We start from the raw sequence: 27,319 nt of genomic DNA on the forward strand, positions 1-27,319 counted from the left end.
ACTAGTGAGAGAAATTATCATTTTGTTTAAATCTGAACATACAACTAGCTTTTTTTTTGAAGAAGTTGGAACTGGACTCTCTTAGATATCAGCATGGTACCAAGTCTATGACTAACACTTGCACCTCAGAAGCAAAACAGTTACCGAAGCAATGAAGATGCTACGTGTAGTTAAAAAAATTTCCATAATGGCAACATACACAGCCTTACACACTTATATCATACTTGCAATCAACTGACAAGATTGCTTAGTACTTCTAGCAACTTCCCAGAGAATGGAGTCCTCACTTCTTCTTTAACTTGGGGGAGTCACTGTGCACATATCATGCTTCATTCTTCTCACACATTTTACTCAGCCAGAAACACAAATTCTATTTACCAACAGGAGTTTACGCACCGGTCTTTAGGGAAGGGAAAATGCGTGTTCAATCTTTCATGTTTATCTGACAGAATAACGGTTGATGCTTTTTCAGCAGTGCATTGGTGCTGGGATTGTACAGGATTTGTACATGGAGAGCACCAGCTCACAAATGCAGTGGAGTTTTGACACAATGTAAGCAAACAGTTTACAGATTTCTGCACTTATGCACCACCAGTCTGATATGGATTTACAGCTGGTGAGAAATTTGACACCAGATTTACTGCTATAAGAACATTCATTTTCCTTGTTTATCACTATAAAGTCCATCTCCAAAATGAAGAAATCCACCTTGCACCAAGTTTCATAAATAAGCAGAAAGCAAAATGACCCAATAAAGAAATGCAATGGATGTACCTCTGTATGCCCATTTTGAAACAGTACAATGCCAGATTTTTAAAAAAGCCCTAATGTATTATGCTAGTCACTGGGTAGCCTGCAAACTTACATCCATCTCTCCTTGATCAATGACATAGAAGTTGTCCCCTTCATCACCTATAGGGACAAAAATATACCGTCAAAACCACTGCACAATACAACATCCCAAATGGCAATTCAGAGCTATTCAAGTATTTTTTAAAAAATACTTCCTTCCCTCTCCCAAAGCAAGTTATCTATCCTCAACGTTGCCCCCATCTCACTCACTCTCCCCCCAACAACTAATCAAGTTTAAAGTACTCTAACTATTCCCCTCATGCAATAAAAGTTTGTGTTGCAGACTCCAGAGCCCCCCCCCAACAGCTCAAGTAGACTTCTGGCTCTCAATCCACTTCATCCACTGAACAAGAAATTAGATCTCTTCTTTCTCTCCTCCACGCATACATTTTCCCTTTCAAGGCACCCACTGGCTTCCAACAGTATCAGTGAGATACAATACAGGAGACTATTCAGCCCATCATGCCCGTGCCAGCTCTTTGAAAGAAATTATCTAGTAGAGCTACACCCCACCTCAGCTTGAAAATTTTCCCTCTGCAAGTACTTACCTGATTTCCTTTCGAAAGTTATTATTGCATCTACTTCCTCCACCCTTTCAGGCAATGTATTCCAGAGTTTAACTCCTCACTGTGTAATTTTTTTTTTTGGCAATTACCTTATATCTGCATCCACTGATTACTGATTCTCCTGTCACTAGAAACAGTTTCTTATTTACTTTACCAAGACTCTTCAAGATTTTGAACACCTCTATCAAACTTCCCTTTTTCCTTCCCTGCTCGACAACCCCAGTTTCTCCAGTCTCTACACTTAACTGAAGTCTTTCACCCCTGGTACCATTCTAATATCTTCTACACCCTTTTTAAGCCTTTGCATCACTTCTGGCTATAGTTGCCCCTCACAAGCTACCTTAACTCAGCTCATTACAGTAACCAAACTCCTCCCCAAGTGATTTCAATTCTCCTCCCCATGGCTGGCTGCTGCACACCTCAATTCCCCCTACTCCCTGGGGATCCAAGGCAAATTGGCAAGTTGGATCCAAAATTGGCTCAGAGGAGGGAGTAAAGGGTAATGGACGATGGATGCTTAGTGGCTGGATGGCTGCTTCCAATGGTATTCCACATGGCCCATTACTAGGCCCTTTTCTGTTTGTGGCATTTATCAATAATTTTGACTTAATTATGAAGTTTATAGATGATACAAAAACTGGCCATATGGTTGATAAAGAAGAAGAAAGCTGTGGATTGCAGGAAAATATCAATGGATTGGTCTGGTGGGTGGAACAGTAGCAAATGGTGTTCAATCTGGAGAAGTGAGAGATGACGCTTTTGGGGAAGACTCAAGACGAGGGAATATACAATAAATTGCTGGATACTGAGAAGTGTAGAGGAACAGAAGGACCTTGGAGTGCACGGGCACAGATTTCTGAAGGTGGCTGGACAGGTAGATAAGATGGTCAAGAATACATACAGGATATTTGCCTTCATTAGCCGAGGCACAGAATGTAAAAGAGCTGGGAGGTTATGCTGGAACTGTATAAAACACTAGTTAGGCCACAGCTAGAATATTGCGTGCACTTCTGGTTACCACATAACAGGAAAGATGTGATTGCATTAGAGAGCGTACAGAGGAGATTTACACGGATGCTGCCTGAATTGGTGAATTTGAGTTATGAGGAAAGCTTGTACAAGCTAGGGTTATCATCTTTGGAGCACAAGACTGAGGAGGGGGGTCTAATTGAAGTGCATAAAATTAAAAGGGGTATAGAAAAGAGTAGACAGGAAGGCCCCATAATCCTTGGGGTCCATACCCTAAATCTATATCCCCTGGTTAACAAAAAGGAGGTTTTGGGGCGATTTGAGGGGAAAATTCTTTCACCCAGAGGGTGGTGAGGATCTGGAACTTTCTACCTGAAAGGGTAGAAGCTCTCATGAAAGTTTAGTGGTTGGATATGCACTTGAAGTGCCATAACCTTTAAGGCTGTGGACCAAGAGCTGGAAAGTGGGATTAGGCTAGATGGCTACTCGTCAGCCAGCGTGGACACAAAAGGCCAAATGCCTCACTTACATCCTGTAAATTCCCACGTTTACATCTAGTTCATCCTTCCTAGCTATGACTATCAAGTGTATCAATATAATTTTCCTTCAAACGCATCCCTGTATCTTTCCTCTTTCCCAATTTAATACTATTTCCATCCTACTTTCCTAGCTATACCTGAATGTTATTTTGAGCAAACATTCCAAGATAAACAGAGCAAACATAATTATGACGGAACCCAGTTAGGCACAGAACTGGGAGCAAAACTGAGCTATTGTATCATTCTACATAACTTGGGAGAGACAAAAGCTTGGGGTAAAGCTCGATAAATAGAATCACCTTGAACACAATGGATGGCTTGGACAGAAATCTAAAAATCATAACTGTCTTCATTTTGACTCTCTCCATATTTACATTTAGAACTACATGAAGTAGAGGCACAGACGTAAAAGAGGAACTCTACTATTAACAACCAATCTTAAATCTAGATATAATCTACTTTCAAGTTGTAAAGAGATAGGTTTTTTACCTTGCTGAATGACTCTTTCACCAGCAATGTAAGTGACTGGAAACATAGCATCAAAAATATCACTAAAAGAAATAAAAATTGAATAATGTCAAAAATTGCTTCTCAACAGAATTATTTTAATAAACATAACTAAGGTAGAAGTAGATAGCAAGCAAAGATCCTTATATGAATTGAAGATTAAGCTCTCTGTCAATATAAAACTCACCATGCTTTCATCCCAATGGTATCCATTCCCATCAGAATATGCAGCAGAATACAGCATACTAAGCTTTGGAGCAATGTTCACTCTAACCTGCACAGCTGCATGGCTAGCAGCAGCCCAGAAATTAGTGTGCAGATCGCTCAATAGCCATCCCCTTTAAGAGACTGTGTTTGTGCAGCCACGGAAAAATATTTAAAGGGAGCATGCACTTAAAAGAACAGTCTGCGCAAAACAGGAAAAAATGGAACAACGCTTAGGAGTATCCAGAGAAACCAAATATCAGTACCCTCACACAACTTTTGTCCTAGAAACTAATTAATGGGATGGGAGAGGGAGAAGAAAATTTGTGAATTTCAAATCTGAAATTCTTGCCAACAAAAAAAATGCAGAAAATGAGAAACCTCGCCAAATATTCCATGTGCAAAATAACTCAATATTGTGGCTCTTCAAAGGTAAAGATAAACACAAATTGCTGGAGTAGCCTCAAGAAGAATCAACTTTTCCCTGATATGTTTGGTGTAGGCTAGGGTATCAAAAGACTGAACAAACATTCTGTGTCTCAAACTGTTTCTCTCATTGTTAAATTCAAAATTCTCTCACCACCCAAAGACTACCCTGCATTTAATAGAACCTTCCGTCATCGTCCCATGAACATCTCAAATTCAAGATTGCTTCTGAAGTTTTATGTAGGTGGACGTGGAAATGATTTTATGTGCAGAAAATTCCTATAAAACATCAATTAGATGAATGGCCAGCTAATCTGTGTTGTGATTTGGTTGAAAGAAGAATGTTGGCCAGACTGCCCATCCCTCTACAAACAGGGTTGTGAGATCTTGTACATCCATCCGAACAGAAAAAAGGGTGTTCAGTTTAACACCTCAGACATTACGACAGTCTGTACTACACTGAAGGGACAATTATGCATTGAGAACTAAATATGGAACTTGAGCCCACAAATTTCTGATTCAGAAGTAAGTTTCACCAATCAAGTGAAGCTGACATGGACAAAAATGAATTCTCTAGCAAAGAAAACAGATTCAATCATCTTTGCAATCCTTCAGAACCTCTTAAATCAGAAATGCCTTACCTTCTTTCATTGTCATCCAAATGTGAGAACAGCACGTTCTTTTCAATGGCCTTAGCCAAGGCAGCCATAGTCTTGTAATCCTTAGGAATTACCTATGTAGTAATAAAATAAATACATGCTGCTTTTAACAGGTAACTGATAACGAAAGGTGATAGCACTATTAGGTTGTTTCTGCTTTGGACACTTCGGGGAAATTGTGCTCAAAATTGTGCTGGTTAGGTGACAGTTCAAGTTTCCAATAAAATGCATTGGCATAATCATAAATATAAAATCTTCAACCAACCTCGTGCAATCGGACAACAAAAGAGAACAATTGTTTGCTTATCTCTTTCCATTAAAAAGTGCTCTTGTTGTACTTAAGAGTGTTAAGCATTTTAAATAAGCACTAATCTCCTATTTGAGTGACCCAATTTAAAAAGCACTGAAAATGACATCAGAAAACTATAATGAACCATTCAATAGCGTCATTGGTATACACTAGTTTGTTTCTTAGCAATTAAACACTTTTTGATACAATTATCTTAAAATATACATACTAGTGCCTGCATACCTAAAGAAAATGATCGTAATTTGAAAAGTCTTCTCCAGTCAGTGGAAGAAATCTCACAATTTTGACAGAGTGCACGGGCAGTTTTGGTGTGCCTGATCAGGCAAGTTACATTTTAAACCAGTGTAAAAATTTACAGGAAACACAAGTTTTTTTAGGCACAATTCGCTTACCATTAACGTCCTCCAATCTTTTACGCCGATTGGCTGTGATATTACTAGCTGACACTCTTCCCTTCGTCATACAATCAAATGTTACAGTTCAGAAGTAGCTTCACTGCATGACCAGTGTTGAACTGATAATTAGCTGGTATACAACCTTAAGTAACTACGTACTGAAGAGGTGTCTACACAATACCATTGAATTATCTGTCAAAGAATTAATTATTCTGAACATTCTGTAGTCTTTATAGGATATGTTTCTACCTTTCTCACGTACGATGCAGCATCCTCCTCAGTGTAAACCTCAGCACTGATTGCCCCACGTCGTCGTCGCCCCTTCACTACCGGATTCATGGGTGGAGGTGGAGAGATTTCATCCTCACGCGAGTCAGATCGAGAACCTGATTTCTGCTGATTGTGCATCTGTTTGGCCTCCTCCTTTATTGAAAAAAAATAAAAGAAACAAACGTTACTCTCACTTTCGGCTCAAGCATAATAAGTTGTATGGCCTCTCCCTGTGCTGTACTAATCTATGATTCGATAAGCAAAAGTATTCTTAACAAAACCATGGATTGTACTAAATTCTTGGCCAATTCTTTATCTAATACAGCATGACAATCATAAACTCAATGAAAAAAAATCACTTACAAGGTATGAAGTCAAATATGAATAATAACATGTACACCCTCAGTTATTCAAAGGAACTGTGAACTATGGCAGTTGTGCATATGAAAATACTGCAATGTTTTCAGGATGTGCAATTCAGGATTCTTCCCAATATTTTGACTTATGTACTGTGCAAAAAAGTTCAATTCAATAGGCAGACCAATGTTTCCTGCAAATTAAGACTGGGCGCTATATGCAAAAGTACTTGGATAGCACATCACCCTGACCAGACCCTTTGATCTCTCAACCGATAGTAAACAACACACAAACTACATAACTTGAGTTAAAGACTATAAATTAGGCTCAGTAAGTAGTAATATGGAATTCAAGCTTATGCTTGTGCAGTGGAGCTTGCTAAGCCACGCGACTAAAGCATTGGCAGGCATTGCTGCCCAAGTTTAGGTAATTCCTGATTACAGAGCTGTCATTTAAAATCAGAACAAAGACACAATGCACAATACAAATCAATGAGTAGTGACACCTAGTGCCTGTTTCACTGACATGAAATACTAATGTTGATAAAAGATGTGCCAGATCCAGTATACAATTACAGAACCTCATTATTATTATTTAAAACAGAACGTGCTGCAAAAACTCAGCAGGTCTGACAGCATCTGTGGATAGAGAAAGAGCTCTGAAGAGGGTCATACAGACTCGAAACATTAACTCTGTTTCTGCATTTTCTGTTTTTATTTCAGATTTCCAGCATCCGCAGTATTTTGCTTTCATCTACAGAACCTCTTTATCTGATTTAATATCACATGTATTTCCTGCATGTGGCAGAAAACTCCTGTGCAGGTTAATCTTATTCCCTAAATCAAAATTTTACAACCAGTTACAAGAAGTTAACATTTGTGTTTGTTAATCCATAATTCAAAATTATGCATTCATACATCTTCTTAAGTAATGTCTCAGTTTTTACAATCAGTGGCAAAGGAACAGTGCTTACTGCTGATCTCAAAGAAAATTGCCCACGAAGATTTAGTAGGCTTTAGAGCATAGGTTTCCCCTATTCCACGTGTCCCCAAACTGTGGGTCATGACTCCAGTGGACGAGAAAGTAGAGTCGCAAGCTCCCACTCCTGCGAGACAATAATGATTAATGTGGAGACAAGTCTAAGCCCCAATAGAACCACGACTTCCCAGCATGTCACATGGCAAGAGTCTGGCTGATTATCGTGAGATCTGCTGAAGCCAGCCCCCAATTTGTGCCTTGACTTTGATCCAGCAGTATTCACTACATTGGGCCAGTGCTGCCTTTCCTGCAGCCCGCTCACCGCCTCCATCCCACCACCTTGCTCGCTTCCTCTCATCCAGCACCCCTCTCCTGAGCCCTTGCTCACAGCGAGGGTTTGGGGGAGGGGAGCAGCAAGTTGAGAGGGATGCTTGACGAGCAGGACAGAAGCAGCGAGCGACAGGGTCAAAGAGCAGAAGGGAGGTAGTGAGTTACAGGGTTGGCAAGAGGAATGCGGTGAGCAGCAGATTTGAGGAGCGAAAGGGAGGCAACAAGCAGCAGGGAGACGACGATTGGAAAAGTCAGCAAGCAGGAGAGAGGTGGCAAACTTTGATATCACGGAGAGGGCAGGGGAATTCTCTCTTGGTTACTGGGAATCAAACCAGGCAAAGTTCAGAGCCTTCAAAACAGCATTGCAACTCCCCACCACCACCCACCCAAATTTAAAAGCATTAAAATGGGGTCACAGTGGGACAAGGTTTAGGAAGCACTGCCTTATTCCAATGTAACTTTCAACCTGGTGCTATCAATAGGGGATCTGTGACTTCCAGCAACAGCCACGTCATCAAACAGACCAAGCAGCCAGATTGAAGAATTCTCTCAGAGCGCAAATGAGTAAATTAAAAGCGCAAGTTACAGGTTGAGTATCCTTTTTATGAAACCCATTTCGTATTTCAGCTAATTTCGGTTTTCAGATACCGCATATAAAATTACATTACAATAGCCTAAGCCTAGACCAGCTATAGTCGAAAGTAAATAAAATGGCTAGAAAAGATGTATCACTGAATAATAAATACAGGGTGCCTGTAAGGAGTTTCTTTTTGACATGTTCACCACAAAATTTGCATGGTAAACAGTGCAGGCAAACAACTAGACTTCCCACATTAAAGGTCAATGAGTTTCAAAAAAAGTGTGGTTTTTGGATGTGTTTAGTTTTTGGATTTACAGATAAAGGATATTTGACCTGTATAATTCATTTATTAATCATTTTACAGAAAATAAAATAAAGACTGGGACACACACATGGGATTAAGATAGAAACTGAAATATAAAACTTTTAAGACAAAATGATTTTATAAATCATGAAAACTTTAATCATGTACTGGAGGGAATGATAAAATTATTTTTTCCAGGGCTACAGAAATTGTTCTGTAGTAATTATAGCTTAGTACAATGTTAAAAAGTTATACCTTACTCAACAAGGTTTTAACATGTTCAATGGTTTTTACAGCTACAGTAGAGCTTAAAATGTTGAAGTGCAAACAGTCAAATAACTGCCTCTGTGCTGACTGCATCACGATGACTACATCAGTAGACCATGTGGAAGAGCAACTTCTGGATTTCCACATAAGCAGACGCCAGAAGTTGCTGTCAGTTTTACACAGTAATGAGGGTGAGCACCGACTGTTTCACTGCAAATTCTGGGTCATTATATCTCAACTAGATAGGTGAAACCAATCAAAACACTGAAAACGCAGCAAAACAAATTTGTTCACTCACCCCTCACCTCACTAACTGAAAACTGCAATATTCAAAATAAGGTTTTTAATAAATAAAAAAAAATTAAATTCACCCATTGAATGGTCTTTTTTGAATTTCATATCTACACTAAGTTTTCACCTGAAGGCTACAGCTTCTTCAGAAACCTTGGGCTTGAATATGACGACTCCATGAGCTGATCTTTAGAATTATTGGATTTTACAACACAGAAGTAGGCCACTCAGTCTGTCATGCATGTACTGGCTCTTTCAAAGAGTTGTCTAATTTAATCCAACACTTCAGCTTTTTCCCCATAACCCTGCAAATTAAAGTTCTTCAAGTTCATCTCCAATTGTTTTTGAAATATCCTATGGAACCTGCTTCAAACAACAGAAGTACTGTAGTGCATTCCAGATCTTAACAAGCATCTGAAAAAGATTCTCACTTTCCATCTGGTTCTTTTGCAGATTATTTTAATTCTGAGATCTCTGGTTACAGGCCCACTTGACAGAGGGAACAATTTCTCCCTCCTTTCTATACCAAAACCTTTCACTTTTGAATACCTCTATTAGATCTCCAATTAACTTCGTCTGCTTGAAGGAGAATAATCTCAATTTCTCCAATCTCTCCACATAACTGAAGTCTCTCATCCTTAGCAAATGTCTTCTATATCCTTTTCAAGTTCTGACATCCTTCCTAAAGTGTAGTGCCCAAAATTGAACACAAAAATCCAACTGAAGCCTAGCCAGCGATTTTTACTGGTTTAGCATGACTTATTTGTTTTTGTATTCAATGCCCCTATTTACAAAGCCCAAGTATCCTATCATCTTCAAAGATTTTTAATTGTACACAGTCAGGTCCCTCCGCTCTTGTAACCTTCAAAGTAGTACTATTTAAATTATACTGACCCTCCATGTTGTCACTCCCAAAGTGCATCACTTCACACTTATCCACATTAAATTGCAACTGCCATGTGTCTTCCCATTTCCCCTGTATCCTCCTGAAGTCTGCTACTATGCTGTTCACTATTTACCATGTTGCCCAATTTTGCATCATCCATGAACTTTGAAATTGTACTCTTGCGTTATTTATATTAAGAAAAGTTATGATTCTAATAACAACACCTGGGATAATCCACTTCATACTTCTCTCTATTCAGAAGAACATACATTTACTGCTACCCTCTGGCTCCTATCCCTCAGCCCACTATGTACCCAAGTTACCACTGTCCTTTTAATACCATATGCTTCTGTTTCCCGAAGCAGGCTATGTAGCTCTGAATGAAATTCCTTCTGAATGTTCATATATACATCTACTGTACTACCTTCTTTGACATTCTCACTTTATCAAAGATCACAATCAGGTTGGTCAGACTCGATTTGCATTTAACAAATCCAAAGTGATGGTCTGTTATTAACCCAGACTTCTCCAAGCGAGAATTAATATTTTCCTTGACAGTGTAGTAGCTTTCCCACCACTGACAGGCTGCAGTTACCAGGCTTATCCTTCTTCCTAATAAACACAGGAACGTAACATTTGCAATCCTCATGTCCTCTAGCAGCACTCCCATATCTAAGAAGGTTGGTCTAGTTAATTAAAGAAAAGCTAGAGAACAAATTTCAAATACTTCAAGTAGATAAAATTAATGGGCATTAAGAGAGAAACAATCGTGCAAGTGAGAAAGGGATATAAGAATGAGGAAAATAATCTACTGATCTCATTCATAGCTTGAAATAATAACTATATGGTTTCTGAAGCTAATAGAAAGGTGAAACCTTTCCTCATTTAAAAGATAAACATTTGCTCACAGTTAGAAAATGAAAACAAGGATACGGAGAATTTTTGGAGAAAAATTAATATTCACAGAAACCTAAGAGCACGGGGGGGGGGGGGGGGGGCAGCCAATTGGCCCATTGTGTCTGTGTATCCTTTTTTGGAAAATCCATTAGTTCCACTCCCCAACTCTTTGCCAATATCCCTGCAAAATTCTCCCTTTCAAATCAAATTGCTTAAAAAAATGACTGGATCCTGCTGCACCTAAAATTTTAGACACAAATTCATAGCCTGCTCAGAACTGGTGTATAAATTCAGGAAATTCTTGAGATCTGGGACTTTTGAATGGGGCTGAGTGCTATGCTAATGAGTGGCAGATGGTTTCAGCAGAGATTGTACAGAATCAAGGTAAAAGATTGAGGGAATTCTGGTGTAACAATCTTTACTCCAAAAGTTAACACATTTTTTCAGTGCAAATTTTCAGGAAATTCCAGGTCAACATTCCCTTCAATTACAGATATCAAACAAACATTAAATGGTTTGGAATTCCCTATCATATGACAAATTGGACTTCTGTGAAAATGAATGTCAATCATTTTAATTAAGATTTGGATGGTATTTTCCCCAGATTTGAGATTGTTACATTGCACCAGTGCTTCCCAAACTTTCCCCCCCAACTGTGACACCATTCTGAGGCTTGAAAATTGCTGTGACCCCAGAGTGGCTTTGAGGGGTGGTGGTGGGTGAGGTGGGGGGGGCGGTACAGAATGCAGCCATCACAGCAGGGTGCTGGTGATGGGGGAGAAGAGAGGTGAAGTTGATACGACAGTAGGTGAGATTAGCCGTGAGAGAGCAAGGGGGTGGCTCGCTGTGAGTGGGAGGCTGAGAATTGGAGACAGTTTGAACTATGGGGTTTTTAAATAACAAGCAGCTACCTTTTCACTGGATTTTTGGAACAGAAATCAGGTCTCAAAGATCAGTCAAATAGGCCACCTCCACTATTAAAATAATGCAAGGATTTAAAAGGACCCTGGCAGCTTAGTCAGAGCTCCGCGGCAACCATTGATGCCTCGAGCTCACGACCCCAAAATTTCATGACGTTAACCCATTGAGAAGCCCAGCATTACCCATATAGGAAAGAGCAAAAAAAGCTCTCAAACTTTGATGCAGGCTTCTCTATTGTTGAAACAGACATATCGTGACATACCACCTTTGTACAAGCCAAGCACACAAGAACACAAACTTCAGGTTACAGGATATTCTGAGACTTGTTTCTCCATTAGATAAAAGGCTGATTTCCCAAGTAGGCTCAACATCATGGGTTAGTACAAAGCAAACATTCATAATGCTTTATGAAATCAATACTACTTACGATTCTGTCTATTGCCAGATGGGAAATTCCAAAAAAAAAAATGAAACAACTGTATAGTTTCTTCAAAATGTCGCAAAAACCCCAAAGTAAAGTCTTCCAAGAAGTTTGGAAGCTCACCAGTTCTGGTAGCACAGTTAAAAGCCACCAACTATTTGTAACACTGAATTGCTGGAACTCTGTTGTCAGAAATGCAAAGTAATTTTTCCACTCTATTCTAAATACCCAACTCTTCAACCAAGCTTTTGGTCACCCCATCTAATCTCTTTTAGGCTGTTCTCCCACCACCAATACTATAACAACAACATTTCAGGCTCCAAACCAGTGATATATCCAAACATTCAGAAAGTGAACCCTGTGAAATAAGTTTTCATATTCTAAGCCAACAAAATGTATAGTGCATTATTATAAGCAGTAGGAACATAGGAACAGCAGGAGTCCTTTTAACCCCTTGAGCTATTCCACATTCAATGAGATCATGGCTGGTCTGTGGTCTCCCTTTGTCCCTTATCCCTTAGTCCCTTTCAGTAACAAAAATCAGTCTCAGATTTAAAATTAATTGATCTGGCATCAATTGCCATTTGCAGAACAGAGTTCCCCACCTTTGTGTAGCAAAGGGTTTCCTAATTTCACTCCTGAAAGGTCTGGCTCTAATTTTTTAGACAATGCCCCCTAGTCCCAGACTCCCCAACCAGCAGAAATGATTTTCCTCTATCTACCCTCTGTTGCCCTTGATGTCTTGAAAGCTTTGATAAATCACCCTACAATTCCAGTTTTATAAATTTGCATTCCCTGGTATTGTGTAATCTCTCCTCTTAATTTATCAAGCACTCAGTTTTACCTTCTAAAAATTGAGACATTTAATGTCAAGAATGCAATAATAATTCCAGAGGATTATCTATTGATTCAGTGCTGTCATACAAACTGAATTAGCTCACGTAAATTGCATGTTAAAAATAGAGGAACAGGAAAGTAATACATGCATGTTATAGAGGTAACAAATTTTTGGAAAGCAATTTACAGCCAAGCTACAAGTTATTAATTTAGCGCATATTTTAGCTTCAAAATATGCAACATTTTTTCAAATTTAAAATATTTCTCTGAACTATGAAAAGCAACACTTTTTAAAAAAAAACTCTTGTACCCAAGAGCAGAAATGTTAAATCTTTGTAATAAGAACGAAGTCAGTTGGGGGATTGCCCTATCATTTTTCCCCATTGCTAGCCATCACTTTGTGACATGCAGAACAGATCATCTTTGACTGCCTCTAACTGTACTGGTCAGGAAGAATGCTAGTCCTGATCACAATGCTGCAACTGAATTTGTAGTTAATACATACATTTATAAAGCACTTTACAAATCACAGTACAAAATAATTTACTTTTAATGGCAAGGAGTGTTACACAGAGCCCCTGTTCCTGTACTGGCTCTCAGTCATGAGATGAACCAACACTCAATTTGATGAACTCTGCTTTCTTCAAATAGCATCATGGGATCTTTTACGTATGGACAGACTATTTGATAGCTCATCCTTATTCAACATCAGACTAGCATGATGTGTATCAGTTTAGTAACCCAATATGCAGGTTATAAGCAGGCTTTCTGCAATTTACACCAGGCGAGCTGTCACAGAGGGGAAACTTTGGCTTGAGTGAGACAGAGTGAGTATATTTGGGAATTTGGTTCAAAGTGGGAATTTGGTGCATAAGGGGAAAGAGGTACTTTACTTCTTGCAGTAAACCTTATCTAAAGTGTGCTGAGTGGGGAGTTCGGTGAAGGGTGGGGAGGGGATGCTTTTTTTCTCTTCTACTCTTTTTCAGCCTCCAGTATTTGATTTCCACTTTGGTGCAGGTGAACCAGTAACTGGTATTATTAGTTTTATCAGTATTGTAAGTAATCTATTGTTTTATCAGTATTGTAAAGTTTACTGGCAGTGCCAAAACCTATTGGGAAGTGTAAGCTTTATTAATTATAATTAATTAATTAGCAATTAAGTAACACATATTGGAGATGGCAGTGCAGGTGATGTGCTGTGATTGCAGGATGCAGAAGCTTCTGGATACCAATATGATCCAGGGCAAACACATCAGCAGCATTTGCGGCTGCAAGAACTTCGGCTCAGATTTATTATTCCCCAGCTGCCGTGTTGGATTTGAACCTGGAGGCTGAGCAGCAGGCATTGCGGCATATCAGGGAGGGGGAAAGTTACCTGGATGGTTTATTCCAGGAGGCGGTCACACCCCTTAGGATGGAGCCTTTTGATTTGGTCAGTGGTCAGGGACAGGAGGGTGTGCCTGCGTGAAGCAGGCAAGGGGACCCAGAGGGCAGGAGTGCAGAAGACTCGGCCCTTGAAACTGTCCAACAAGTTTGAGGTTTTTTCAGCTTGTTTGGATGAGCTAACTGGCCATGACGGTGATACAGGAAATCATTCAAGCGAGCGGAGTTACAAGGAATGAAGTGGTAGTAGGGGACAGTTTAGTTAGAGGGATTGACACCGTTCTCTGCAATAAAGGTTAAAGATAGTATCAAAATTAAAAAAGTATATCATTATGCAAAGATAGGTGGAAGGCCAGAAGGTTGGGCAGAATATAAGGAACAAAGGGAGGCTAAAAGATTAATAAGGAGGGAAAAATATGAAAGCAGATAGCAAGAGTTTTTATAAATATTTTTTAAAATGAGTTAACAAAGTTAGCGTTTGTCCTATAGCAAGTGGGTTTAGAGAATTGATAATGGAAAACAAGGAAATGGCAGTTTTCACTATACAGCATACAAGTAACATCCCAGAAACAGTTACAAAGCAGGAAATGAAAGGGATGGAGGAACTCAAGGAAATTAAAATCACCAGAGAAGTGGTACTGAGTAAATTGTTGAAGCTGCAGGCTGACAAGTGCCTAGGTCCTGATGGACTTCATCCTAGGGTCTTAAAAGAAGTGGTTAGTGAGATAGTTGATGCATTGGTTTTAATTCTCCGAAACTCCCTAGACTCAGGAAAGGTTCCATTAGATTAGAAGATAGCAAAATGTAACTCCATTATTCAAAAAGGGAGAGAGATGAAATAAGGAAACTGCAGGCCAGTTAGCTTAACATCTGTTAAAAGGAAAATGTTAGAAGCTGTTATTAAAGAAGCTATACCAGGGTACTTGGATACGCTCAAGATAATCAGGCAAAGTCAACACGGTTTTGTGAAAGGGAAATCATGTTTAGATCAACTTATTGGAGTTCTTTGAGGTAATAACGCATGTGTGGATAAAGGGGAACTAACTGGTGGATGTACTGTACTTAGATTTCCAGAAGGCATTTGATAAAGTGCCATATCAAAGGTTATTGCAGAAAATAAAAGCTCGTGGTTTGGGGATTACATATTGACAGGGATAGAAGATTGGCTGGCTAACAGGAAGCAGAGTAGGCATAAATGGGTCTTTTTCAGGTTGACAAGATGTAACAAGTAGTATGCCACAGTGATCAGTGCTAGGACCTCAACCGTTACAATTTATATAAATGACTTGGATGAAGGGATGGATGGGATGGTTGCCAAATTTGCTGATGACACAAAGATAAGTCGGAAAGTAATTTGTGGAGAGCACATAAGGAGGCTATGAAAAGATATAGATAGGTGAAGTGAGTGGACAAAGGTCTGGAAAATGAAGCATAATGTGGGAAAATGCGTTGGAAGCAGTTCAGAGAAGGTTTATCAGACTAATACCTGGAACGGGTGGGTTGTCTAATGAGGAAAAGTTCGACAGGGTAGCTTGTATCCGCTGAAGTTTAGAAGAGTAACAGACGACTTGACTGAAACATAATATCCTGAGGGGATTTGACAAGGTGGATGTTGAGAGGATGTTTCCTCTTGTGGGAGAATCTAGAACTAGGGGGTCACTGTTTAAAAATAAGAGGTTGCCCATTTAAAACAGGTGTGGTGAAATTTTTTGTCTCAGAGGATTGTGAATCTTTAGGACTCTCTTCTTGAAAAGGCGGTGGAAACAGATTCTTTGAATATTTTTAAGACAGACGTGGATGGATTCTTTGTAAGCAAGGGGGGATTGGTTATCGGGGGTAGGCAGGATGCAGATCTGAGGTTACTACCAGATCAGCCATGATCTTATTAAATGGCAGAGCAGGTTCAAAGGGCCAAATGGCATACTCCTGCTCGTTGTTCATATGTACAGTATGAACTACAGGTATGGTAACATAATGGTTAAGATACTGGACTCATAATCCAAAGACTGACAAATGATCCAGAGGCACAGGTTCAAATCCAACACGGCAGCTGGGGAATTTAAATTCAGTTAATTAAATCAAGCTGGAATAAGAGACTAGTATCAGTAAGGGTGACCATGTAACTGGCAGGCAGTCACAAAAAAAAACACAACCAGTTCACTAATGCCCTTTAGGGAAGAAATCTGCCATTTCTTATCCAATCTGGCCTGTGACTCCAGACTGACAGCAATGTGGTTGATTCTTGTAATGGACTAGCAAGCTACTCAGTGGTACTAAACCACCAGAACAAAATACAAGAATAAAAATCAGACAGGCCAACCAGCATTAACCCAGGCACCGGAATCTGTCAAAATGAAGGCGCACTCAGTTGACCCTGCAATGTTCTCCTCACCGACAGCTGGGTACTTGTGCCAAAATTGGGAGAGCTGTAACACAGACTAGTCAAACAACAGTCTGACAATCATACTTAGAATTATATCTTTAGGCCAGCATTGCAGATTCCCCAATCCCCCCTTGCTTACAAAGAATCCATCCACGTCTGTCTTAAAAATATTCAAAGAATCTGTTTCCACCGCCTTTTCAAGAAGAGAGTCCTAAAGATTCACAATCCTCTGAGACAAAAAATTTCACCACACCTGTTTTAAATGGGCAACCTCTTATTTTTAAACAGTGACCCCCTAGTTCTAGATTCTCCCACAAGAGGAAACATCCTCTCAACATCCACCTTGTCAAATCCCCTCAGGATATTATGTTTCAGTCAAGTCGTCTGTTACTCTTCTAAACTTCAGCGGATACAAGCTACCCTGTCGAACTTTTCCTCATTAGACAACCCACCCGTTCCAGGTATTAGTCTGGTAAACCTTCTCTGAACTGCTTCCAACGCATTTTCCCACATTATGCCACTATCCCTGGGTATGTCCTGAACCATCAGCTCCATACACCCAACAAAAGTGGCAGCACAATGGTATAAAGTCAAAAGGAAGTGGCCCTAGGAGTAACCATTGGCTCCAGACCTCCTGAGGTTCCATAACATCAGGTCAAACATGAGCAAGAAAACCTCGTACTGATTACCACCTACTACCCTTGCTCAGCTGATGAATCAATAGTCCTCCATGTTGAACACCTCTTGGAAGTAGCACTGAGGGTAGCAAGGGCTCAGAACACACTCTGGACGAAGGACCTAAGTGTCTATTACCAACATTGACTTGGCAGCACTACCTACTGACCAAGCTCTGAAGAATACAGCTGCCAGACCGGGCAGGTTTGCAGCAGGTGGACAGAGTACCAATGATGGAAAGATTGACTTGAGTTCATCCTCACCAACCTGCTCATCACAGATGCATCTGTCCATTACAGTATTCACAGGAGTGACCACCACACAGTCTTTGTGGAAACAGTCATTTCTTCACTGTGATGGTACCCTCCATCGTGTTGTGTGGCACTACCACTAAATGGGATAGATTTAGAACAGATCTTGCAGCACAAAACTGGGTATCCATTAGGCACTATGGTCCATCTGCAGCAACAACTTACATTTACACCGCCTTCCATCACTGGTAAAACATGGCTGCAGCAACTTGCCAAGAGCTCTTCGACATCACCTCCTATACATGCGACCTCTACCACGTTGAAGGACAATGACAGCAGGCAGGTGGGAACACCCCAGTCAAAGACCAACAATTTGGAAACATACCTTTTTTTATTCATTGTCGCTGGATCAAACTCCTGGAATTCCCTTCCTAAGCGCATCATGGGAGTATCATCACCAAACAGACTGCAACAATTTAAGGTGGTGGTTTCTCAAGGACAAATAGGGATGGGTAATAAATGCTGGCCTTGCCACTGAGCCCATATTCCATGAATGATTAAATAAAAAAACAGGAGGCAGGACCGCATCTATTAAGAATCTGGAACATCACAGAATCACAGTACAGAAGAGGCCCTTTGGCCCATCGAGTCTGCACCGACACGTGAGAAACACCTGGCCTACCTACCTAACCCCATTTACCAGCACTTGGCCCATAGCCTTGAATGTTATGACGTGCCAAGTGCTCATCCAGGTACTTTTTAAAGGATGTGAGGCAACCTGCCTCCACCACCCTCCTAGGCAGTGCATTCCAGACCATCACCACCCTCTGGGTAAAAAAACTTTTCCTCACATCCCCCCTAAACCTCCTGCCCCTCACCTTGAACTTACATCCCCTTGTGACTGACCCTTCAACTAAGGGGAACAGCTGCTCCCTATCCACCCTGTCCATGCCCCTCAATCTTTTACACCTTGATTAGCTCACTCCTCAGTCTTCTCTGCTCCAAAGAAAACAACCCAAGTCTATCCAACCTCTCTTCATAACTTAAATGTTTCATCCCAGGCTACATCCTGGTGAATCTCCTCTGCACCCCTTCCATTGCAATCACATCCTTCCTATAATGTTTTCTTTTCTTATGTAGGAAAAGCTTAAGCCTACAGAGTTTAGGAAAGACTAATAAAGACAAGGTTGAAGTTAATGGGTTTCACCAAATTCTTCCCACCAAGAATATTGTTACTCAATTATGGTTCCATCAAAAGAAGTCAGATCATAGAAATTTACAGCAGGAGTCTTCACAGCTGTGACAGCCAAGAGGGAGATTCAAGCTTAATCCCAATTTCCAGCTCATAGCTTCAGTTACAGCACATCAAGTGCAAATACTTTTTAAATGCGATGAAGGTTTCTGCTTCTACTAGCCTTTCAAGCAGTGAGTTCAGGCCCCATCACCTTTTAGGCAGAAGTTCTCTCAACTCCTCTCCAACCTTTCTATCAATTACTTTAAATTGTTATTGACCTCTCTGAAAAGGGAAATAGGTCCTTCCTATCCACTCTATTTGGACCCCCTTAAACTTTTATATGCCTCAATTAAATATCCCCTCATCCTTTCCATTCCAAAGAAAACAACCCAGCCTCACAATCTTTCCTCATAACTAAAATTCTCCAGTCTGGGAACATCCTCATAAACCTTCTCTGTATCCTCACTACAGTAATCACATCCATTCTATAATATAATGATCAGGCTGCGCACAGGGCTCTAGCTGTGGCCTAGTATTTTATACAGTTCTAGCATAACATGCTTATATTCTATGACTCAGCTAATAAAGGAAAATAGCCAGCTAATCTACTTGTCCTCAGGAATCTGTGAGTATGCACTCTAAGGACCCTATCTTCCTCTGCACTTTTCAATATCCTATCATTTAATGTGAATTCTCTTGCATTGTTTGCCTTCCCCAAATTCATTAACACTAACTTCACTTGAAGGCATTACATTCAACACTTTTCTGCCAAGGACAAATAGGGATGGGTAATAAATGCCGGCCTTGCCACTGAGCCCATATTCATTTCATTGATATCTTCCTGCAATCTTTCTTCCCCACTATCAATTATACAGTCAATTTTTATATTATCTGCAAACTTCTTAATCATTCCCCTGCATTTAAATCTAAGTTATTGATATGTACCACAAAAAACAAAGAACCCAATGCTGAGCTCTGCAGAACCCCACTGTAAATGGCCTTCCAGTCCAGTCACTGCGTCCTGCCACTGCAACGATTTTGGATCCAACTTGCCACTTCCCCTTGGATTCCTTGACTTTTAATTTTCTGACCAGCTTGCCAAGGCTTTGTTAAAAGCCTTACTAAAATCCATGTAGACTACATCAATTGCACCACCCTCATTGATCCTTCTTGTTACCTCCTCAAAAAGTTAGTCAGACACAACTTTCCTTTAACAAATTCATGTTGACTGTCCTTGATCAAACTATGCCTGTTTAGGTGATGATTTATGCTGCCCCTCAAATTTTTCCAATACTTTTCTTATTACTGAGGTTTGGTTGACTGGCCTGTACTTACGCGATCTATCCCTTTCGCCCCTTTTAAACTGCACAATGTTAGGAGTTCTCCAGCACCATGTCTATAACCAGAGGGGACTGGAAAATGATGGCTAGGGTCTCTGCTATTTCCTCCCTTGCTTAACAGTCTGGGATACAACTCATCTGCGCCTGGCAATAGTGTTCCTTAAAATTTATGGAATATTGCTACAGGTAGCACTTTAGCTACATTTACGGCCATCCACTTTTAAGTAATAGTAAACAACTGGGACAAAGTTTCTACTCCAACATTCTACAGGAGAAGCCTGCGGGTCTAACGACATTTAAAAGGACATGAACAACTAGCAAAGAGCAAAGGGTGGTTCAGTCCAAGTGAACGCTGACACTTAGGATTGGTTTTCCAACTTGCATCATCATCTTTGCCTCACCCTGATCTAAATCAACACTGCTCACTCATTCATGAAGTTTTATGCAAGAATTTTTACATCAATTTACTTGGGCAACAATTTAAATTTAGCATAAAGTTCTCTTACAGTGCAGCCAAACCATACTTTGATTTAGTGTGTTTTGCTGCAGCTCAGGCTCTCTCAACATACTTTTAATTTGTGTACAAGCCAAAAGTCAGCTCTCAAAAGGCAAGCATGCTCTTCCTAATGAATGAAAACTTGACCATGTGTTCAAAGTATCCAGGACAATAGGATCTCTGGGTGAACAATAAATCCTTTGCTAACATGACAAATAGCAGGAAGTAGCACAGGACATCACCATAAACTTCTGATTGCTGACTGTCAGTAAACAACACACGTCATACCTTTGGTTCAGGCTAAAATCAAAACTTCATACTTAAGATTCAACATAAGGACAAAGGATGGATGTAGATAAATTATACAGCATTTCATTTACATTCTGCTCCAAAATAACAAGTCTAAAACTTAGCCGTTCTCTTGACAGAAGATGATCCGCAATAAGAAGTTGTGTGTCTGCGCGAGCAAGTGACAGAATGGATATAACCAGTATAACCCTTCGGCCTCAGGTTCAGCAGTCACTCCTCCGTGACAGTTTCTTCTAAGTTTCCAACCCAATGTAAAGAAATACTGCAGTAACTGAGTTTCTTAATCATCTACAACTTTTTTCCCCTGGTCCTTCAAAAAAATTGTGACAGGAACTGATGTTTTTTTTTTAAATTTAAATTCCAAAAATCAATATTTCTTTGCTGGTATAAGCAAACAATCTATAAAAGCTTCCCCTCATGACTCAATTCAAATTTTGAGAAATTAACTTTATTGCTTTTCCTACAGTTACACGCCCTTTAGAGCTACAATGAACAAAGTTGGTCAAAATATTCTAAAGCAATTTCAGTAATATGTTACTGTGCCCATACCACTTCACTGCCTTCTTACTGATGCTGCTGGTGACATACTCAAATGGGAACTTCTGTAGCTTTCCCAATGATTTTGTTGAATAATTGAACAAAGTGTTTATTCCTTGAGAATACCCCAAAATTATACTTGATTTTAAATAATTTCAAAATTATTTTGTAAACTTTCTGTAAATGCATTCCAGTGCTAGCCAATTCTTTAGTAAATTTGACTTACTGCTTAAATAGTCAGCTTGTTTGCAGACAAAATGCTCTGACGTAACAGCAAATATACAATGACCAGTTAGAATTGGCACCAATTCTGTTAAGTGTATCAATAAACAAAACATTGCCATCAATACAGTCAACCCCCATTTTTCCACCAAGTGGCATCTGGTACAAATTTAAAAAGGGTAATGATTAAGCAGTGGTAAATCTGCAAATGTAACTTCTAAGAGCATCTCTTCAGGCAATATATTGCACTGCAAATTAATAACACGATCATACAGATTACAAATCACATCAATTTTGTCATCATGTTGAATTTTGATAGTGACTGTCTAGATTAAAACCAAAAGTAAAAGAAATGACAAATCTAAAACAAAAAAGTATTGCTGAAATATTTCCCTACGAACTGAAATAATGGTATCTTAAATGCTGACCAGTCAAATTGTGTTTGCAAGTATTATTTACTGCCACTTTTCTAAATATATCTGAAATTATACTGGTCACTGTATCGGCAAATCCTAACAGGCTTCAGAGGTTCAGTCACTTGGTTGTCTAAGATTTCATTCTTGCAGAAACATGTACAGTACGGATTATTACTGACCAAGCAAATTCTGAAGACAAAGGAGCCCGCCTACTTTGATCAATTCTCCCTTTCCTAGCTTTAAGTAAGTAAAAACATTTTTTGTTTTACCAACTGTACTAAGCTTTTGCCAACTACAGACATTCAACAAACACAATACTGGACAACTGGTGTATGCCATCTTTAAGAAAAAGTGTACAACTGCATTCCATATGATGAAGATACTTCCACAGTGCTGTTAGGTAACGAGTTTCAGGAGTTTGACCCAGCCATGATGAAAGAACAGTGACATATTTCCAAGTCAATATGGTGCGTGACTTAGAGCGGAACTTGCAGGTGGTGGTGTTCTCATGCGCCTGCTGTCCTTGTCCTTCTTCTAGATGGTAGAGGTCACAGGTTTGGTAGGTGCTGTCGAAGAAACCTTGGTATCTTGCAGATCGTACACACTACACTGGTGGCAGGGGGGTGAATGTTTAAGGTGGGGATGGACTGTTTTGTTCTAAATAGTGTTGAGCTGAGTGTTTTTGGAGGTGCGCTCACCTAGTGAAGTGGAGGGTATTCGATAACACTCCTGATTTGTGCCCTGTAGACAGTGGAAAGATTCCAGAGAATCAATGAAATATTGCACTCAAGGGCCTTTGATCAACGAGGTATTGAATGTCAGGGCTGTTTATATAGCTTATGAATTGTAGAAGTATAGTCAAATCACTGTCGTGATTTAACAGGGTTTGAAGTATAACAAATTGCAAAACAAAAACAAAAATATCTGGAAAAACTCAGCAGCTCTGGCAGCATCTGCGGAGAGGAACACAGTTAACGCTTCGAGTCCAAATGACTCTTCAACAGAACTTAGTAAAAATAGTAGAGAGGTGAAATATAAGCTGGTTTAAGGGGGGTGGGACAAGTAGAGCTGGATAGAGGGCCAGTGATAGGTGGAGATAACCAAAAGCTGTCACAGACAAAAGGACAAAGAGGTGTTGAAGGTGGTGATATTATCTAAGGAATGTACTAATTAAGGGTAGAAAGCAGGACAAGCAAGGTACAGATAGCCCTAATGAGGGTGGGGTGAAGGAATCGAAAAAGGCTAAAAGGTAGAGATAAAACAATGGATGGAAATACATTTAAAAATAATGGAAATAGGTGGGAAAAGAAAGATCTATATAAATTATTGGGAAAAAAGGGGGGGGATCGGAAAGGGGGTGGGGTTGAGCTTCACTGGAACAAAGCAGCAGGCCAAGGACGGACATGTGGGCATGAGAGCAGGGTGGAGTGTTGAAACGGCAAGCAACAGGGAGGTCTGGGTAATGCTTGCGGACAGACCGAAGATGTTCTGCAAGGTGGTCACCCAGTCTGCGTTTGGTCTCTCCAATGTAGAGGAAACTGCATTGGGAGCAACGCATGCAGTAGACTAAATTGAGTGAAGTGCAAGTGAAATGCTGCTTCACTTGAAAGGAGTGTTTGGGCCCTTGGACAGTGAGAGGGGAAGTAAAGGGGCAGGCATTGCACCTTCTGCGGTTGCATGGAAAGGTGCTGTGAGAAGGGGTTGAGGTGTAGGGGGTGATGGAAGAGTGGACCAGGGTGTCCCGGAGGGAACGATCCCTGTGGAATGCCGCCGGGGGGGTGAAGGGAAGATGTGTTTGGTGATGACGTCATGCTGGAGTTGGCAGAAATGGCGAAGGATGATCCTTTGAATGCGGAGGCTGGTGGGGTGATAAGTGAGGACAAGGGGGACCCTATCATGTTTCTGGGAGGGAGAGGAAGGTGTGAGGGCGGATGCGCGGGAGATGGGCCGGACACAGTTGAGGGCCCTGTCAACCACCATGGGTGGAAAACCTCGGAACTGTTTTTGAAAGTGGCATCATCAGAACAGATGCGACGGAGGCGAAGGTACTGAGGGAATGGGATGGAGTCCTTACAGGAAGCGGGGTGTGAGGAGCTGTAGTCAAGGTAGCTGTGGGAGTCTTTTGTCTGTGACATCTTTTGGTTATCTCCACCTATCACTGGCCCTCTATCCAGCTCTACTTGTCCCACCCCCCTTTAAACCAGCTTATATTTCACCTCTCTTCTATTTTTACTTAGTTCTGTTGAAGGGTCATTCGGACTCGAAATGTTAACTGTGTTCCTCTCCACAGATGCTGCCAGACCTGCTGAGTTTTTCCAGGTATTTTTGTTTTGGATTTCCAGCATCCGCAGTTTTTTGCTTTTATCTTAGTGTATAATAAATTGCAGTTATTCATGTAATCTTTATTCAGTCGTAGTCAGAATTTCCTTCTATACCTTTGTTTCCTACCCCACAACTTACCACTGGAGTTCCCAAGAACCTATTCATGTGCACTCGCCATACAATACCCAGTCTATGATCTGCTCTCATAGCCACAATGGTTATGTAGCTACAAGCAGCTCAGCTAAGGGACAAGTAGGAAGCCAGGGTTACAAACAACCTGGTGCAGCCTGAGACAATGGTCTGGAAGAGTGGAATTGATGGCATGGGTTTGTGGTGTGGCCGGTAAAAATGGCCTTCCCAACGTATAATCAAAGGTAATTTCAGCTCAAGAGATAGAGCTGTGTGTCATAGGTATACAGAGAAGCCGAATGTCATGCCTTTGGATGATGTCAACAAGGGGAAGTATCTAGATCTGAAATAAAATGGGGTCATGCGTAGATCCTTGGAGGAACTCCAGAAGTACACTGTGGGAAGGCAGGAAGAGAAGTCACAGGAAAAAAAATCTGATTATGACTGGATAGGTATGAGCTTCAATCAATTAATGTTAAATCACAAGATTACAAAAAGTAGTTTAACTATACTTCTACAGCTCATGCGTTATTTAAACAGTCTTGACTTCAATGTCTCATTCACCAATGCAATGTTCCCTTGATAGGCAATGGATCACACTGAATGCATCGTACTTTTGCACTTAGCTCCGGTAGATTGCAGGCGATTTTGGCTCCCAAAAATAGAAGCGGGGGGGGGGGGGGGGGGGGAGATTTTTTTTTTAGTTTTCATCTTTTTGAACGTGCAAGATACTCGATACCTGCTCGAATTTTTGCAGGAGGCAGGCCTACAGTGGTGTGACAATCGATGGGCTGGCTCACTGATAGCGATTTGGCGAGAGCCTACATCCTGTCTTACTTTGCCTTTGTTCCTGCTCCGTAAACTGGCCCGGCAATGTATGCACCGACGTAAACAAGGCACTTTCCACCCCCCCCACCCCCCCCCCCAATGTCTGCATTAAAATTGCGTGCCACGTTCTCCATCAATCACCGCACAACATGACTGTGATGCTACATACCCGAGGCCAGAGGTTAACATTGTCGTTTTACCCTCAACCCCAACATAAACAAGGCCACTCAATAACCCCCCCCCCTCCCCCTCCCTCCCGGAGAAAATGAAGCCCACTGCCCTCCTAACTCACTTTCTCGAGTTTCTCGAAGTATTCCCTGAGGTAGGTGATGGGTTTCTCGGGCCTGGCGATGCAGAGCTGGACGATGCAGTCCTTGAGGACCTGCTGGATGTTGTGTTTGTGGACATACTGCTCACACTCTCGCAGGCTGCGCTCTTCTTCCCCGCTCCCCGCGGCCGCCATCTTAAACCACCCAGCGAACGCTCCGAAAGCCTGAGCAACGATAAGACAAGCGAGTTCACTCGGCGCCCAGCGAGCGAAGCACTCGGGCCCACCTTCCCGAGAAACAAACAGCGGGGGAAAAAAAAAATAAATAATACACGGCTCGGCCGAGGAGGTGAGGGTGAGGGTGGGTTGGGGGTGGGAGGAGGAGGGGGCGGCGGCGACGACGCGTTCTTCCGCCGATCGCAGGTGCGGCGGCCGAGGCTGACACGGGACTGTCGGCTGGAACAAGAGGGGAGGGAGGAGGGAGGGAGGGAGGAGGAGGTGGGGGAGGGGCCTTGCTTGAAGCGGCTGCAACAGGACGAGTTCCCTCAGTCACTGTTACCTCCACCGGAAGGCAGCCGCGCCGATGACGTCAATCCGCCTCGCTCTGGGCAGCGAGTGAGGTGGGGGGGAGGGGCGGGAACCACAAGCTCTTGCAGCCACTGCAAACGTTACACACAGCTGCTTGCTTGCTTGCTGCATGCACATGGGCGCTACACTGGCTCATATGCACACACACACACTGATGCACGTACAGCACACACTGAAACACGAACTTTCTGCGCACAACAGACACACCCTCGACATGTAGGCACGAAAATGCATGCTTCCACCCTACGTCAGCCACGCATGCATACGAATGCCTGCAGAGATAACAAGTGGAAATGAAGGTTACCAGTAAAACCTGCCCAAGCTGATCTTAAAATGGAACTCCACTATTGCCAGTGCCAGTGTTACTGAAATTTACTGGGATTTGAACATCTTGAACTGCTTTTTCCTTAAAGTTTCAACTACTACTACACCATATACATATTCAAACATTGGAACAAGGCTAGGCCACTCCATTTAGACCCTCTTGCAGGCCAGTCAATGACATCATGGTAGACACGCAACTGAACTCTGTATGCCCACCTTTACCCCATATTTATTAATACCTTTGGTTAACAAAAAAATCTTATCAATCTCAGATTTAAAATTAACAACTGATGGAGCGTCAATTGCCATTTGCAAGAGAAGGTTCAAAACGTCTACCATCTCGCGTAGAAATGTTTCCTCAGTTCACTCCTGAAAGGTCTGAATCTAATTCTAAGACTAAGTCCCCTGGCCCTAGACTCCATAACCAGCAGAAATAGATTCTCTACCTACCCCATGTTCTCTTTAATATCTTGAAAGCTTCACAAATCAATCAAATACCTTATTTTGTGTAATCTCTCCTCGCAATTTAACCTTTGGAGTCCAGGTATCATTCTAGTAAACGTATGCTCCCCTTCAAGGCCAATTTATCCTCCCTTAGCTGTGGTGCCCAGAACTGCTCATAGCACTCGATGCAGGCATGGTCTAACCAGAGCTTTGTATAGTTTAGCATAACTTCAACTGCCTTAAGTGCCAGCATTCCAAAATATTCAGAAATTATGAATATTTTCTGTACCTGTTCATGAAATTTTAATGGTTTATGTACATGGATCCACAAAAGTCTTTGGACTTCCACTATTTCTCGCTTTTCGCCATCTAGAAAGTACTCTGTTCTATCCTTTTCAGATCGC

The 27,319-nt window shown here is 41.2% G+C and overlaps 1 protein-coding gene across 2 annotated transcripts in view; it reads right to left on the minus strand.

Annotated features, from left to right (window-relative positions):
- The window catches only part of LOC144699798 (cAMP-dependent protein kinase type I-alpha regulatory subunit), a 51,139-nt gene that overhangs the window by 12,259 nt on the left and 11,561 nt on the right, over positions 1-27,319 (minus strand). The window contains exons 1-5 of one of the 2 annotated variants that reach the window (XM_078571043.1): positions 25,584-25,760; positions 5,677-5,850; positions 4,705-4,796; positions 3,416-3,477; positions 866-912 (exon numbers count right to left, since the gene is read on the minus strand). In XM_078571043.1, the coding sequence (XP_078427169.1) occupies positions 866-912; positions 3,416-3,477; positions 4,705-4,796; positions 5,677-5,850; positions 25,584-25,754 (546 nt within the window). In that variant the 5' untranslated portion in view covers positions 25,755-25,760. Of the gene's footprint in view, positions 1-865; positions 913-3,415; positions 3,478-4,704; positions 4,797-5,676; positions 5,851-25,583; positions 25,761-27,319 lie in introns of those variants that run through there. The other variant, XM_078571045.1, reaches the window with a different exon arrangement.

The sequence above is a fragment of the Cetorhinus maximus genome, chromosome 24 (assembly GCF_964194155.1).
Source record: "Cetorhinus maximus chromosome 24, sCetMax3.hap1.1, whole genome shotgun sequence".
NCBI lineage: Eukaryota > Metazoa > Chordata > Chondrichthyes > Lamniformes > Cetorhinidae > Cetorhinus > Cetorhinus maximus.